Source organism: Colias eurytheme, chromosome 28 (assembly GCF_061535395.1).
Source record: "Colias eurytheme isolate Ceu_HAF_F1 chromosome 28, ilColEury1 Martin Lab GWU primary, whole genome shotgun sequence".
NCBI classification, from domain to species: domain Eukaryota; kingdom Metazoa; phylum Arthropoda; class Insecta; order Lepidoptera; family Pieridae; genus Colias; species Colias eurytheme.
This window is the reverse complement of record NC_143007.1, coordinates 1,171,816-1,190,950: the sequence shown is the minus strand read 5'-3', so window position 1 is coordinate 1,190,950 and position 19,135 is coordinate 1,171,816. Positions and strand designations below refer to the sequence as shown.

Here is a 19,135-nt window from a genome sequence, read left to right as displayed (position 1 = left end):
ATTTGATATAAATCTAAAAACGCATAGATACGAATCTAAAATAATATAATTAGTTAAGGCTGGTAATCAGTGATAATGTGTCATATGATTAACAATTAATTCCCTTTGATAAAACCGCTACAAAGCACCTACCGAAATATTTAGTCGGCTATGGTCTTTGATACGAGTAGCTGACAAAAATCAGAGGTTTTAATTATTTTAATATTTGATAATATTGATGGTGCTACGGATTGTGATTTACTATTGAGTGAACATCTAATGTTATAAAATCAGTTCCTGTTCAGTTAATTCGTTTAATCTTAATACATACTTTTATATTCATTTGATTTTGGATATTTTTTTTAGATTTACGTTCCGGCTATCAGTAATCATGATGTCTTAAAGCAGTATTAATTCCAGCGTGGACAAAGGACAGCACTATACAAATCATCTAGCGTTTTCACTTTCCTACACAGCAAAATAATACTGCTCTAAGATATCATGGTGACATTTAATTGTTACATCTATTGTTCTATCGATTATACTAATAATTTATTTCAGACATGCGTATAGCAGCTTTTCTTCTATTATTCGGCGCGAGTTTGGCAGATGTTCTGCCAAATGGTTGTCCTCGAGACTCAAATGTACATTTGTTACTGAGACACGAAACAGATTGTACTAAATTCTATTCGTGCAGTAATGGAAGACCTATCTTGATGTCCTGTGGAAGTGGTACCGCTTTCGATGCTACGATACAGGTATAAACTTATTATAGACTTAAGATATTTTGTATGTTAAGACATTTTGTGTGGAGGACTTCAGCTAGCTTTGGTAAGATGGGCCAACTCGTACCATCACGATCATATGTAGGATCTCTGCAAATGTTCATAGGAGTTGGTGATCGTTTACCATTCAGAGAACCAACAGACCATTTTAGTTTCTTAGAAATTGTAATCATTCTTTTCTTTAATGAAAACTTAGGAAAGATTTCAAGGCAATATCGTCTAGGACTGTATGTTGTAATATATTATTTAAATATTTAATGTATCAAATAGTAAATCAGATTTTTTTGTTATATATTATTAGCTAATAATAAGCTTATTATAGGGATGTAATTGGGCAAATCAAGTTGATTGTTCAACAACAACAAAAATGACACCACCATCAATATCAACGACGCCAGCAACAACAACAACCAGTGATCCAATTACAACTACTCCTGTAACAACACCAAGTCCAGTTACAACAACTAGTCCAGTTACAACAACTAGTCCAGTTACAACAACAACAACTTCTGCGCCCTCTACCACTTCGAGTTCTACAACAACAACAGAAACACCAACAACAGTATCTCCTTCGTCTTGTCCATATAATGTCAATGTAGACCATTCAGAAGATAATGACTGTGACAAATTCAAACACTGCACGGATAAAATAAAATTAATACTTAATTGTCCTGTAAAAAGCAATAATTTTAATTACTCTCTGAATGTTGATTATAGCAATACAAAACATGACAAGAAAAAATCGTATTAAAAAGGAAATAACGTGAAAAAATGCGACGAATTCACAATTATTATATTGATGAGGCATAAAATATGTATATTTATTGTATGAATAAAATATATTCAGAAGAATGTACACTTAGTATTTTATTCTATCATATTTTTTTTATCATATTAACATAAATATAATGATTATACAACGTTAAATTAAATACTTATTAGACATTTTCTTTAGTTTACTTCATTTTGTTTAAAAAAATAACAAAGTGCATGAGGCCTAGTGAAAATATAGATCTGTAGTAAGTAATGCCTTCATACTAAAAACGTAACATAAATATTTTCATTGACCATATGACCTCAGATTTTAAATGTTTTGTGTTTAATTTAACTATTTAAAAGAAAAGAAAAAGAATCTTAGAAACTTGATACGGTTCTAATACCACAGATAAAGCTAATATATACCTACTTAGATATTTCAGTTTTCGATAAATGTTGAAATTTTCTATTACGTAGATTTCGTCACTTTAACCAATTATGTATTACTTATACCACAGATTTAAAACAGAGACAGAGTTTTTTATAATACATAATATGTATTGCCGTTTTATAAATAATTGAATTTCTAGAAAATATAAAAGTTGTCAAAATATTATTGTTTATTGAATCAGATTATTTAAATAACAGACCCAAATTATTTTAATATGAATTTCTATAGTCATAATTTTTAATCTGTGGTTCTGAAACAAATATGGCGATTGCACAAAAAATGCGAAATACATTATCGTTTCGGCAAATTGGCCGTGATACAAATCATTTCGCTTTATCGAAATCTAAAATTGATTAGGTATTTTCGCAAATTAGATATTTCGTAAAATAATCCGCAGAATTGAAATGCCGACTGTTCTGATAACGATATTGCCACGATATTGCTTTGAATCTTTCAAATTTGCCGCCAGAGGCTCTGACGTTTAAAACGTTTGCAACATTGTCTTAAAAGCGTCAAGTTTGGGACTTTTCAAACTCAAGCTCATTTATTTATTCAATTAGCCTTCTTCTAGAAGCTCTTTTAAATCGTCATAGCATAAATTTACCATTTACCAACGATAAAGAAGGAAAGAATAAAAAATGGCGGCTTAAGGCTTTTTTATTTATTACTCGCTCACGAATATTTTGTCTATACTCACACGTATGGTTAAAACAATTTAAGAGACGCCATTTCCAATTCTAAAAATAATATATTATATTTGATATAATAATCATATTTGACGCTTTTTGACGAAAGTGTTTTACACAAGGTTTTATTACATGTTATTTATCATGTTAAACTGACAGATAAGCTCAACATGACTTATCAGAAGCTGTTTAACCGGTTCATAACCATTTTTTCCCTTCTACGAAATTTAATTGGTCACTTCTTATTAAAACTACATATATTATTATAATCTCCCCTACTATAAATATAACTAAAAAGCTTTCCTTAAACTTAAACATATTATGTGCGAAAGCTCTCGAAATGTTATGAAGTTCAAAAAATAATTCTAGGCTAATATGAAATCATTCATTCGTTTTCATTTCAATTTTCATAGCTTGACCTATGCTTTAAAATAGTTAAATTTGGTCTTGTTTTAGTTAATTTTAGTCTTATTTTCAAATGTAGGTTATGTACCTACATTTGAAAAAGACCAAATTCGGTCTCCACCGATTTTAATGCAAATTTGGACACCCTAAAACCACCCCGTATAATAAATAATATTATTATGTTTCAGGAATGTGTCTTCAAGGATAAAATAGATTGTGTAGAAAATGATCACAACTATATAGATAGTGGAGGGACAAACTGTAGTGGTAATGAGACGTATCCCCACTCTGACTGTGATAAATATTACCAATGTGAAGGTGGTCAAATTGTTTTGAAATCATGTGCCCCTGGTACTCATTATAATGAGGATATACGGGTAAGAAGGGTTTTACTTATAACCAAAAGTTTAGTATATAATATTTTGTAATAAGACATGTTGTTTTCACTTAAATAAATGTATAAACTTTTTTACAGTAAAACTTGTAATTTAAGAATAAATGCTTTCTTCTTCTTTCTTTTTTCTCTCTTTCTAATCTGTGTGAATGCTTTGCAATCATGGTAGTTTTGTTAATTAATTTTTAATTAAAGGATACGTTTTTAGCGAAGCTTTTAATTATATTGAAGCTTATAAAGTAAAATTTTCGCTGTATATGTAGATAGATCTAGTTTTTTAAATTGTAAAACGTAAAGAAACATTATTTTGTTCGTAAGAAACTATTGAAGTGTGTAGTGAATTGTATTTTTTAAACAACCTGCATTATGTGGTACAATTGTCTTTAACTTGTCGGGAGCACATGAGCGCGCTGTGCATCTAATTGTCGTGGATAGATTGCATTGCATGCCGGACAAATCTGTGTGGTTTTTGGCATGTCAATTTATGTTATATGTATTTTTCAGGATTGTGACACCATCCAAAACGCTGGGTGTTTAATAAAATCGAGAAAATCGAGAAACGTCCAGACGTTTCCGAACGGCTGTCCAATCGGTTCAGCAACGAAACTATTGCCACACGAAACGGAATGTGATAGATACTACCAATGCGTTCACGGCAACAAAGTGTTGATGCCTTGTGCTCCGGGAACGCACTTTAGTTATAAGTTACAGGTAAATTGGTAGTGTCTATTTGCTAATTATATAATTTTTTCAACAAGATAAAGCTATTACTTATTTTTTACGGATGTTGATGGAATTTCACTTATCTGGATGACTTTTTAATTATTTTGAGAGCTTTAGGGCGTCTGTTAAGCAATATGACCCACAGCAAGTGTCTGGGAGTCTGGGAGTGTCTGGGAGTGACATCTTATTTTTAAACGTATATATTCTAAAACATATGTGAAAATCAGCCATGAGAAAATACGTGAAGTCTGTCGTCTGGCGGACGGATCCTACTCTATAGAATATAATGTTTCATTTTACTTTGCATAAAATATAGAAGTATAAAATTTTATATAGTTAAACCCAAGTTATGAGGGTTCAAAAAAACGTCGATGTGCTTCGAGAAAAGGTAGGTAGGTAGTGCCCGTGCGCGTAGTCGCTTGGCTCGTCTTGGCGGGGGCACTACCGTGCCCCCAGATGTACTAAAGCCATAATATTATCTGTAACGAAAGCTAAAATTTTTTTAAATATTTTTTTCTGTGTTTTTGTTTGATAAAAACGTAACATAATACAAATTCCTCTTCAATTCATCTATTTTTTCTACGACATAAATATGATACCAAAAACTTAAAATTAAATATTTTGTAGGGGTGTGATTGGCCACACGCATCAGAATGTGTGCCTGGTGGTTCAACAACAACAACACGACCAGTTACAACACCCAGTACAACAACAACAACTCAAGATAGTAGTGTTGAAACGTTTCCGAACGGTTGTCCCAAAGATTATAGGATAGAAAGACTTTTACCTCATGAAACACAATGTGATAGATTCTACCAATGCGTTCACGGGAATAAAGTGTTGATGCCGTGTGCTCCGGGAACACACTTTAGTTACAAGTTACAGGTAAATATAGATTTTTTTGATGAAATTTTAATGAAATATTGTCTAATTATAATTTACTAATTATATTTTCTTTTAGGGTTAACACAGAATTATAAATTTGAAACATAATGATAGATTTTGTCATTAGTTATCATTTTATTGAAACTTTTTTATAGTTTTCTTCGATTTGTAAACTTCACTCGCGTGTCTCCGCTTCTGTAGGTGATGAGATATAGCTTATAAGCCTTCCTCGATAAAAGGACTATCAAACACCGAAATGATTTTTCAAATCGGACCAGCAGTTCCTGAGATTAGCGCGTTCAAACAAACAAACAAAGTCTCTAGCTTTATAATATTAGTATAGATATATATTCTACAAAACGTGATATTAACACTGCCTTAAATTTGTAGAGGTGTGACTGGCCACATTTATCGGAATGTGTGCAATCATCAACAACAACCACAACAACAACAACACCTCGCCCTACAACAACAAGTTCAACAACAACAACCACAGATAGTAATAATATTGAAACGTTCCCGAACGGTTGTCCCAAAGATTATAGGATAGAAAAACTTCTACCTCATGAAACACAATGTGATAGATACTATCAATGTGTTCACGGGAACAAGGTGTTGATGCCGTGTGCTCCGGGAACACACTTTAGTTACAAGTTACAGGTAAAGTTAATATTTTGATAACATTTTTTTTTACAACTAGCGGTCCGCCCCGGCTTCGCCCGTGGTACATGTTTACGTTTTCTCCACCACCTCGAACCATCCTCGTACTTCAAGGAATATAATAAAAAAAGAATTATCGAAATCGGTTCAGCCGTTCTCGAGTTATGCGCTTACCAACACATTTTGCGATTCATTTTTATATATAAGAAGAAGATTAAACAATGTGGGTATTGTGTCTTTGAAATTCAAAGATATTTGAATACATAATCTTTTACGTACATGCGTGTATACAGAGTTTTAATATCCAACAGAAAAAATGTGTTGTATATTTTATGGGTATTTTTTTTTACGAAATTAGCATATGAAATAAGTTTCATTGAACAATGTTTACTACATTTGGGGCACTGTATATTCTAGCAAATAAATAAATTTGAATAAGAATTTGTCACCACTTTTAATATATTGCACGCCTCATAAGCGAAGCGTTGAGGTGGGTACTACTGTCACTTCGCGCAAAACATCTGATTTTTCAAACTTGAAATGTCTTTATGTATCATACATTGCACTTGTAAGATAATACATACACACACATATTAAGAAAAAACACTATTTTTAACGTTCATGATATTTTTGATGTCATTTTTGTTATTTAAACTAGTTAAAAAACAGTTTAAAAAAGTTCTGTCTTGGACGTCCGTGTGTCTGTATGTGCGGATCCTTTTTCTTGTTAACACGATAGCGACCGAAATACTTTACTAATCGAGTCTTTTTTTTTCTCTTACGCTTGAGTATGCTCAGGAATAGAACCCTTTCATTTTTCAGGGTCTGATTCGATGTGGTTTAATTGTTATTAAATAAACAAAAATAATAATTAATAAATATTTATTAAAAAAAATTATGAGGCGTGCACTTTTGGATTTTCCAAATTATTTTATATTACAGAGGTGTGATTGGCCACACTTATCAGAATGTGTGCCCGGTGGATCAACAACAACACGCCCCAGTACAACGAGCACAACAACAACAACATCCCGACCCGATACAACAACAACAACAACATCCCGTCCCGATACAACAACAACATCCCGTCCCATTACAACAACTGAGAAAGATGAGATAGAAACGTTCCCGAACGGTTGTCCCAAAGATTATAGAATAGAAAAACTTCTACCTCATGAAACACAATGTGATAGATTCTATCAATGTGTTCACGGGAACAAAGTGTTGATGCCGTGTGCTCCGGGAACGCACTTTAGTTACAGGTTACAGGTAAAATCATTAAATACATAATTTATTTATAATATTATCAATTTTAATTTCTATTTTTATTAATATTGTAATAAAGCATAATGTATTATTTTTGATCCCTAAAAATGATAACAAATATTCATAATGTATTCTAATTTCTACCTTGTGGTAACATCAATTATTTCTTTTTTAATCGTTTAGATAAACACAGTACAAGCAATTATAAAAAATAATTGGGATAGTTTAATTTTTTTTTAATTTTCAATTATGTTGATTATAAATTTTCATATACCACTTTTCAGAAATGTGATTGGCCACACATTTCCGAATGTGTTCCTGACGGTGGATCAACAACAACAGCACGTCCAGATACAACAACAAGTTCAACAACAACATCGTATCCTGAAACAACAACACGTTCAACAACAACAGCGCATCCTGAAACAACAACAAGTTCAACAACAACATCGCGTCCCGATACAACAACAGCGCATCCTGAAACAACAATAAGTTCAACAACAGCGTATCCTGAAACAACAATAAAGTCAACAACAACAGCACATCCTGAAACAACAACAAGTTCAACAACAACAGCGCATCCAGATACAACAACAACAGCGCGTCCGGATACAACAACTAGTTCAACAACAACAGCGCATCCAGAAACAACTACAACAGCGCATCCAGAAACAACAATAACAGCGCGTCCAGATACAACTACTAGTTCAACAACAACAGCGCATCCTGAAACAACAACAAGTTCAACAACAACAAGTTCAACAACAACAAGTTCAACAACAACAAGTTCAACAACAACAGCGCATCCAGAAACACAAACAACAGCGCATCCAGAAACAACAATAACAGCGCGTCCAGATACAACTACTAGTTCAACAACAACAGCGCATCCTGAAACAACAACAAGTTCAACAACAGCGCATCCTGAAACAACACCAAGTTCAACAACAACAGCGCATCCAGAAACACCAACAACAGCGCATCCAGAAACAACAACAACAGCGCGTCCAGATACAACTACTAGTTCAACAACAACAGCGCATCCTGAAACAACAACAAGTTCAACAACAACAGCGCATCCTGAAACAACAACAAGTTCAACAACAACAGCGTATCCTGAAACATCAACTAGTTCATCAACAACAACAGCCCATCCAGAAACAACAACAACAGCGCGTCCAGATACAACAACTAGTTCAACAACAACAGCGCATCCTGAAACATCAACTAGTTCATCAACAACAGCTCACCCTGAAACAACAACAGTGCCAATAACTACATCTTCAACAACAACGCGGCCAGATACAACAACAACTTCACGTCCTGAAACAACACCAATCACAACAACAACACAAAAAGACGGCGACGGTGACATAGAAACATTACCAAATGGGTGTCCAAAAGATTTCACAATTGATAAACTGTTACCGCACGAAACAGAGTGTGATAGATACTATCAATGCGTTCACGGAAACAAAGTATTGATGCCGTGTGTTCCGGGAACGTACTTCAGTTACAAGTTACAGGTAATATATCACTATAATTGCATTTTTATATCACTATAATCGCATTTGTAAACTCACTTTATGTCGCATCTTTATATTTATCCACTGATATGAGTTTTTGTACGAATTTTAATACAACAATTATTTTATTTAAAAGTTAATTTTACTCATTGCAAGACATTATTTTTTATTTTTAGTCAGAATTACAGAGCTTAAAAATTAATTTTATTTTAAAATATTCTGATTAAAGATAATTATTTGAATTGAATGTGCATCATATTATTAATGAAGTCTTTGCTAAAGTAAAAAAGTTATAACTTATAGGTACGATAATCTAAATCATATTAGATAAAGGATTATAATTTCTATTTCAGCGTTGTGATTGGCCACACATATCAGAATGTGTTCCCGGTGGTGGAACAACAACAACGTCGACTACTGTTGCACAAACAACAATAACAACCAAATCAACTACTGAAAGTGATGGTGAAACCAGTACGCAAAAACCAATAACAACAACACGAGTTACAACTACAACTGACTACGTTTCAACAACGGTAGACGATGTGGCTTCAACAACACGCATTCCAACAACAACTGACTACGTTTCAACAACAGTGGATGGTGGAGAAGCAACAACACGCGTTCCAACAACAACTGAATACATTACAACAACAGTAGACGATGTGGCTTCAACAACACGCATTCCAACAACAACAACTGACTACGTTTCAACAACAGAAGATGATGTTGCTTCAACCACACGCGTTCCAACAACAAATGAATACGTAACAACAACAGTAGACGATGTGGCTTCAACAACACACATTCCAACAACAACTGACTACGTTTCAACAACAGTGGATGGTGGAGAAGCAACAACACGCGTTCCAACAACAACTGAATACGTAACAACAACAGTAGACGATGTGGCTTCAACAACACGCATTCCAACAACGACTGACTACGTATCAACAACAGTAGATGATGTGACTCCAACAACACGCATTCCAACAACAACTGACTACGTTTCAACAACAGAAGATGATGTTGCTTCAACAACACGCATTCCAACAACAACTGACTACGTTTCAACAACAATAGATGATGTTGCTTCAACCACACGCATTCCAACAACAACTGACTACGTTTCAACAACAGTAGATGATGTTGCTTCAACCACACGCGTTCCAACAACAACTGAATATGTTACGACAACAGTAGACGATGTGGCTTCAACGACGCGCATTCCAACAACAACTGAATACGTAACAACAACAGTAGACGATGTGGCTTCAACAACACGCATTCCAACAACAACTGACTACGTTTCAACAACAGAAGATGATGTTGCTTCAACCACACGTGTTCCAACAACAACTGAATACGTTTCAACAACAGTGGATGGTGGAGAAGCAACAACACGCGTTCCAACAACAACTGAATACGTAACTACAACAGAAGATGATGTTGCTTCAACAACACGCATTCCAACAACAACTGACTACGTTACAACAACAGAAGATGATGTTGCTTCAACCACACGCGTTCCAACAACAACTGAATATGTTACGACAACAGTTGACGATGTGGCTTCAACAACACGCATTCCAACAACAACTGAATATGTTACGACAACAGTAGACGATGTGGCTTCAACAACACGCATTCCAGCAACAACTGAATATGTTACGACAACAGTACACGATGTGGCTTCAACAACACGCATTCCAACAACAACTGACTACGTTTCAACAACAGAAGATGATGTTGCTTCAACCACACGCGTTCCAACAACAAATGAATACGTAACAACAACAGTAGACGATGTGGCTTCAACAACACGCATTCCAACAACAACTGACTACGTTTCAACAACAGTGGATGGTGGAGAAGCAACAACACGCGTTCCAACAACAACTGAATACGTAACAACAACAGTAGACGATGTGGCTTCAACAACACGCATTCCAACAACGACTGACTACGTATCAACAACAGTAGATGATGTGACTCCAACAACACGCATTCCAACAACAACTGACTACGTTTCAACAACAGAAGATGATGTTGCTTCAACAACACGCATTCCAACAACAACTGACTACGTTTCAACAACAATAGATGATGTTGCTTCAACCACACGCATTCCAACAACAACTGACTACGTTTCAACAACAGTAGATGATGTTGCTTCAACCACACGCGTTCCAACAACAACTGAATATGTTACGACAACAGTAGACGATGTGGCTTCAACGACGCGCATTCCAACAACAACTGAATACGTAACAACAACAGTAGACGATGTGGCTTCAACAACACGCATTCCAACAACAACTGAATATGTTACGACAACAGTTGACGATGTGGCTTCAACAACACGCATTCCAACAACAACTGAATATGTTACGACAACAGTAGACGATGTGGCTTCAACAACACGCATTCCAGCAACAACTGAATATGTTACGACAACAGTACACGATGTGGCTTCAACAACACGCATTCCAACAACAACTGACTACGTTTCAACAACAGTGGATGGTGGAGAAGCAACAACACGCGTTCCAACAACAACTGAATACGTAACTACAACAGAAGATGATGTTGCTTCAACAACACGCATTCCAACAACAACTGACTACGTTACAACAACAGAAGATGATGTTGCTTCAACCACACGCGTTCCAACAACAACTGAATATGTTACGACAACAGTTGACGATGTGGCTTCAACAACACGCATTCCAACAACAACTGAATATGTTACGACAACAGTAGACGATGTAGCTTCAACAACACGCATTCCAGCAACAACTGAATATGTTACGACAACAGTACACGATGTGGATTCAACAACACGCATTCCAACAACAACTGACTACGTTTCAACAACAGTGGATGATGTTGCTTCAACCACACGCATTCCAACAACAACTGACTACGTTACAACAACAGAAGATGATGTTGCTTCAACCACACGCGTTCCAACAACAACTGAATATGTTACGACAACAGTTGACGATGTGGCTTCAACAACACGCATTCCAACAACAACTGAATATGTTACGACAACAGTAGACGATGTAGCTTCAACAACACGCATTCCAGCAACAACTGAATATGTTACGACAACAGTACACGATGTGGCTTCAACAACACGCATTCCAACAACAACTGTCTACGTTTCAACAACAGTGGATGGTGGAGAAGCAACAACACGCGTTCCAACAACAACTGAATACGTAACTACAACAGAAGATGATGTTGCTTCAACAACACGCATTCCAACAACAACTGACTACGTTACAACAACAAAAGATGATGTTGCTTCAACCACACGCGTTCCAACAACAACTGAATACGTAACAACAACAGTGGATGATGTGGCTTCAACGACACGCATTCCAACAACAACTGACTACGTTTCTACAACAGAAGATGATGTTGCTTCAACCACACGTGTTCCAACAACAACTGAATATGTTACGACAACAGTAGACGATGTGGATTCAACAACACGCATTCCAACAACAACTGACTACGTTTCAACAACAGTGGATGATGTTGCTTCAACCACACGTGTTCCAACAACAACTGAATATGTTACGACAACAGTAGACGATGTGGATTCAACAACACGCATTCCAACAACAACTGACTACGTTTCAACAATAGAGGATGGTGGAGATGCAACAACACGCGTTCCAACAACAACTGAATCCGTAACAACAACAGTAGACGATGTGGCTTCAACAATACGCATTCCAACAACTGATTACGTTTCAACAACAGAAGATGATGTTGCTTCAACCACACGTGTTCCAACAACAACTGAATATGTTACGACAACAGTAGACGATGTGGATTCAACAACACGCATTCCAACAACAACTGACTACGTTTCAACAACAGAGGATGGTGGAGATGCAACAACACGCGTTCCAACAACAACTGAATACGTAACAACAACAGTAGACGATGTGGCTTCAACAACACGCATTCCAACAACTGATTACGTTTCAACAACAGAAGATGATGTTGCTTCAACCACACGCGTTCCATCAACAACTGACTACGTTTCAACAACAGTAGACGATGTGGCTTCAACAACACGCATTCCAACAACAGAAGATGATGTGGCTTCAACAACACGCATTCCAACAACTGATTACGTTTCAACAACAGAAGATAATGTTGCTTCAACCACACGCATTCCAACAACAACTGACTACGATTCAACAACAGAGGATCGTGGAGATGCAACAACACGCGTTCCAACAACAACTGAATACGTAACAACAACAGTAGACGATGTGGCTTCAACAACACGCATTCCAACAACTGATTACGTTTCAACAACAGAAGATGATGTTGCTTCAACCACACGCGTTCCATCAACAACTGACTACGTTTCAACAACAGTAGACGATGTGGCTTCAACAACACGCATTCCAACAACAACTGACTACGTTTCAACAACAGTGGATGGTGGAGAAGCAACAACACGCATTCCAACAACTGATTACGTTTCAACAACAGAAGATGATGTGGCTTCAACAACACGCATTCCAACAACTGATTACGTTTCAACAACAGAAGATAATGTTGCTTCAACCACACGCATTCCAACAACAACTGACTACGATTCAACAACAGTGGATGGTGGAGAAGCAACAACACGGGTTCCAACAACAACTGAATACGTAACAACCACAGATGACGGTAAGCCAAACAGTAATTTGTTAATTAATTCCATAAGTGCTGTTGTTGGAGTATTATGCAATCAAAGTCGTTGTTTAATATTTAATTAATATAAAAAAAAACCCTTAACAGGATGAACACACTAAAAATCCTTATTATACTACTAAAATATTATTTAAAAAACGATAAGATTAATTATTTATCAAGGTGTCAAAATAAATCCCATCAAAAACATCCTGTAAAAAACCCAAGTCTCGCAGCTCAGTCTTTCTACCGTCAAAAGTTGTGAGATCCATGTAATACCAAGTCGGTTAATCTATTTAGTGTCTACTTGAAGGACCTTCTGTCTTAAGTTATTACATAAGTTATTATCATGCCAATATTAAAAATATTTAACGTTTTAAACAAATAGATCGACTTGGACATCGCTTGATTTGATTATTAGTATGTATCACACTACACAGCACGACGGGCCAGCGACCAACAGGAACGAGAGTTTCAATCGCGTGAGGCGCGAGAGACTAAAGAATCTAATATAATATTGTAATATTCATTTTGTTTTCATGCGATGTCCAAGTCGATCTATTTGTTTAAAACGTTAAATATTTTTAATATTGGCATGATAATAACTTATGTAATAACTTAAGACAGAAGGTCCTTCAAGTAGACACTAAATAGATTAACCGACTTGGTATTACATGGATCTCACAACTTTTGACGGTAGAAAGACTGAGCTGCGAGACTTGTGTTTTTTACAGGATATTTTTGATGGGATCTCACTTCTTTTTATAGAGCCTTTCTTTTTGATACCACCACCAACCACCAACTGCATAAATAACTTTGTAATCCCATATATTTATATGGGATTACAAAGTTATTGATGCAGTTGGTGTATTTGGAAAACTGGACCGAAATTACAAAATATTTAAGTTTTCCCATGATTAAGACACTAAACTCTATATGTATTCCAAATATGAAGCTTCTAAGTCTGCTAGAAGTGCCTTGGACTTTTGATGATCGGTGAGTCAGTGAGTGACAAAATTTAGAAACTTTAACAAGTTGTCATTCTTAAACTACTGGTTCAAATTGACTGAAATTTTAAATATTCCGTGTTTATACAATGCCGGATTAGTTACTGAAGATTCAGGTTTCTTGCTTTATCCACAACCGAATTATAGGGGGTCGAAAAAGGCCCGAATTGCTTCGAGAAAAGGATGGTACGGCCGTGCCGATTTTTTTTTGCTCGAATTGGCGGGGGCACTGCCGTGCCCCCAGATAAGATAAACATGGTTATAGTTGAAATGCAGATTTTATTTTTCGAGAGGATATAACAACTGTAAATGCATACTTCAATAGCAGGCACTACGATATTGTTTCTAGACGCAAATGCTGCATATGCGTTACGTGCCGTCATGCATGAATGATCGTTTAGATCTTTAATTTATTGTAATGAATGACATGTAATCTACGTGCTGGTAGCTGATTGATGAATCTCTCCATTTTCTTTCCGCAAGTATAACTGACATGCAGGATGTTCGTTAAGATCGGTGCAAGTCATTGTAGGTCAAGTAATAAATTTTATTCTCTTTGTTTTGCGTGGAGGTGGCAGGTTTTATCACTTCAGACGCGTTCAGGTAATAAGTGATTTAAAAACGTGCGCAAAACATTATGACGGTGACTTTCAATCGTTGTATCTCAGAAATGCTGACTCATAGAAATAATGTATAGATACACATTTATAGAGGTTAGGTTAGGTTAGGTTAGGTTAGGTTAGGTTAGGTTAGGTTAGGTTAGGTTAGGTTAGGTTAGGTTAGGTTAGGTTAGGTTAGGTTAGGTTAGATTAGGTTAGGTTAGGTTAGGTCCGCCCCGGCTTCGCCCGTGGTATATATTTTACAAAAAAAGGTAGCCTATGTCCTTTCTCGCGTATCAAAATATCTCTATACCAAATTTTATGCAAATTGGTTCAGTAGTTTAGGCGTGATTGAGTAACAGACAGACAGACAGACAGAGTTACTTTCGCATTTATAATATTAGTATGGATTTTAAGATAAATAATTTAAGCCTAAGATAGTGAATAGCGCAACAAATATCTTTTAACCTCTGACCTCGAATGAGGTTTTTTGATTGTGTTTTGGAAAAAGTTGCAAATTTTCAGTTGTATTTTTCTTGTTGTGTGACCAATGAACTGCGTCTAGTAGCAAAACGTCAATTCGATCGATATTTGATCCTTTTTTATTAGTGATTCTACCATTTGTCTCGAGGCAGTAACATATTGATAATTGTACACAATATTAAATGTTAGCGGAATATAAAATTATAATTAAATTCCGTTCTATTGTGAATTTTAACACCGCTTAAACATCTTATTTTATGTACTTATACTTATGTAATTACTATTCATGTTTAAACATGTAAATTTTTATTGTTTCAGTTGATATTAGCTCATCTACAACAAGCGCTCCGACAACAACTGACCCCATTACAACAACAATAATTGATGATGAGCAGTCGACAACTCGAGTCCCTACAACAACAGACTACATTACAACAACAGTGGACGGTGAGCAATCAACAACACGTGTTCCTACAACAACAGACTACATTACAACAATAACTGACGGAGAAGCATCAACAACACGCATTCCCACTACTACAGAATACACTGCCACAACAGTTGATGATATTGTTTCAACAACACGCATTCCAACAACAACTGAATACGTTTCAACGACAGTAGATGATGTTGCTTCAACAACACGCATTCCAACAACAACTGACTACGTTTCAACAACAGTAGATGATGTTGCTTCAACAACAAGAATTCCAACAACAACTGACTACGTTTCAACAACAGTGGATGGTGGAGGAGCAACAACACGCGTTCCAACAACGACTGACTACGTAACAACAACAGTAGATGATGTGGCTTCAACAACACGCATTCCAACAACAACTGAATACGTACCAACAACAGAAAATGATATTGCTTCAACCACACGCATTCCAACAACAACTGAATACGTACCAACAACAGAAAATGATATTGCTTCAACCACACGTGTTCCAACAACAACTGAATACATTTCAACAACAGTAGACGATGTGGTTTCAACAACACGCATTCCAACAACAACAGACTACGTTACAACAACAGTGGATGGTGGAGAAGCAACAACACACGTTCCAACAACAACTGAATACATTTCAACAACAGTAGATGATGTGGCTTCAACAACACGCATTCCAACAACAACTGAATACGTACCAACAACAGAAAATGATGTTGCTTCAACCACACGTGTTCCAACAACAACTGAATACATTTCAACAACAGTAGACGATGTGGTTTCAACAACACGCATTCCAACAACAACAGACTACGTTACAACAACAGTGGATGGTGGAGAAGCAACAACACACGTTCCAACAACAACTGAATACATTTCAACAACAGTAGACGATGTGGTTTCAACAACACGCATTCCAACAACAACAGACTACGTTACAACAACAGTGGATGGTGGAGAAGCAACAACACACGTTCCAACAACAACTGAATACATTTCAACAACAGTAGACAATGTGGTTTCAACAACACGCATTCCAACAACAACAGACTATGTTACAACAACAGTGGATGGTGGAGAAGCAACAACACACGTTCCAACAACAACTGAATACATTTCAACAACAGTAAACGATGTGGTTTCAACAACACGCATTCCAACAACAACTGAATACGTACCAACAACAGAAAATGATATTGCTTCAACCACACGCCGTTCAACAACAACTGACTACGTTTCAACAACAGTAGACGATGTGGTTTCAACAACACGCATTCCAACAACAACAGACTATGTTACAACAACAGTGGATGGTGGAGAAGCAACAACACACGTTCCAACAACAACTGAATACATTTCAACAACAGTAAACGATGTGGTTTCAACAACACGCATTCCAACAACAACTGAATACGTACCAACAACAGAAAATGATATTGCTTCAACAACACGCATTCCAACAACAACAGACTACGTTACAACAACAGTGGATGGTGGAGAAGCAACAACACACGTTCCAACAACAACTGAATACATTTCAACAACAGTAGACGATGTGGTTTCAACAACACGCATTCCAACAACAACAGACTACGTCTCAACAACAGTGGATGGTGGAGAAGCAACAACACACGTTCCAACAACAACTGAATACATTTCAACAACAGTAGATGATGTGGCTTCAACAACACGCATTCCAACAACAACTGAATACGTACCAACAACAGAAAATGATATTGCTTCAACCACACGTGTTCCAACAACAACTGAATACATTTCAACAACAGTAGACGATGTGGTTTCAACAACACGCATTCCAACAACAACAGACTACGTTACAACAACAGTGGATGGTGGAGAAGCAACAACACACGTTCCAACAACAACTGAATACATTTCAACAACAGTAGACGATGTGGTTTCAACAACACGCATTCCAACAACAACAGACTACGTTACAACAACAGTGGATAGTGGAGAAGCAACAACACACGTTCCAACAACAACTGAATACATTTCAACAACAGTAGACGATGTGGTTTCAACAACACGTATTCCAACAACAACAGACTACGTCTCAACAACAGTGGATGGTGGAGAAGCAACAACACACGTTCCAACAACAACTGAATACATTTCAACAACAGTAGACGATGTGGCTTCAACAACACGCATTCCAACAACAACAGACTACGTCTCAACAACAGTGGATGGTGGAGAAGCAACAACACACGTTCCAACAACAACTGAATACATTTCAACAACAGTAGACGATGTGGTTTCAACAACACGCATTCCAACAACAACAGACTACGTTACAACAACAGTGGATGGTGGAGAAGCAACAACACACGTTCCAACAACAACTGAATACATTTCAACAACAGTAGACGATGTGGTTTCAACAACACGCATTCCAACAACAACAGACTATGTTACAACAACAGTGGATGGTGGAGAAGCAACAACACACGTTCCAACAACAACTGAATACATTTCAACAACAGTAGACGATGTGGTTTCAACAACACGCATTCCAACAACAACAGACTATGTTACAACAACAGTGGATGGTGGAGAAGCAACAACACACGTTCCAACAACAACTGAATACATTTCAACAACAGTAGACGATGTGGTTTCAACAACACGCATTCCAACAACAACAGACTACGTTACAACAACAGTGGATGGTGGAGAAGCAACAACACACGTTCCAACAACAACTGAATACATTTCAACAACAGTAGACGATGTGGTTTCAACAACACGCATTCCAACAACAACAGACTACGTCTCAACAACAGTGGATGGTGGAGAAGCAACAACACACGTTCCAACAACAACTGAATACATTTCAACAACAGTAGACGATGTGGCTTCAACAACACGCATTCCAACAACAACAGACTACGTCTCAACAACAGTGGATGGTGGAGAAGCAACAACACACGTTTCAACAACAACTGAATACATTTCAACAACAGTAGATGATGTGGCTTCAACAACACGCATTCCAACAACAACTGAATACGTACCAACAACAGAAAATGATATTGCTTCAACCACACGTGTTCCAACAACAACTGAATACATTTCAACAACAGTAGACGATGTGGTTTCAACAACACGCATTCCAACAACAACAGACTACGTTACAACAACAGTGGATGGTGGAGAAGCAACAACACACGTTCCAACAACAACTGAATACATTTCAACAACAGTAGACGATGTGGTTTCAACAACACGTATTCCAACAACAACAGACTACGTCTCAACAACAGTGGATGGTGGAGAAGCAACAACACACGTTCCAACAACAACTGAATACATTTCAACAACAGTAGACGATGTGGCTTCAAC

At 36.6% G+C, this 19,135-nt stretch overlaps 1 protein-coding gene across 1 annotated transcript in view; it reads left to right on the top strand.

Moving 5' to 3' along the window:
• The first annotated feature begins 542 nt into the window (after positions 1-542).
• LOC149896444 (uncharacterized) overlaps positions 543-19,135 on the top strand; it is a 32,373-nt gene continuing 13,780 nt past the window's right edge. Inside the window, exons 1-9 of the mRNA XM_090117421.1 lie at positions 543-737; positions 3,251-3,439; positions 3,961-4,167; positions 4,807-5,064; positions 5,455-5,724; positions 6,667-6,993; positions 7,275-8,516; positions 8,870-13,223; positions 15,634-15,762. Of these exons, the coding sequence (XP_089973547.1) occupies positions 543-737; positions 3,251-3,439; positions 3,961-4,167; positions 4,807-5,064; positions 5,455-5,724; positions 6,667-6,993; positions 7,275-8,516; positions 8,870-13,223; positions 15,634-15,762 (7,171 nt within the window). The remainder of the gene's footprint in view (positions 738-3,250; positions 3,440-3,960; positions 4,168-4,806; positions 5,065-5,454; positions 5,725-6,666; positions 6,994-7,274; positions 8,517-8,869; positions 13,224-15,633; positions 15,763-19,135) is intronic.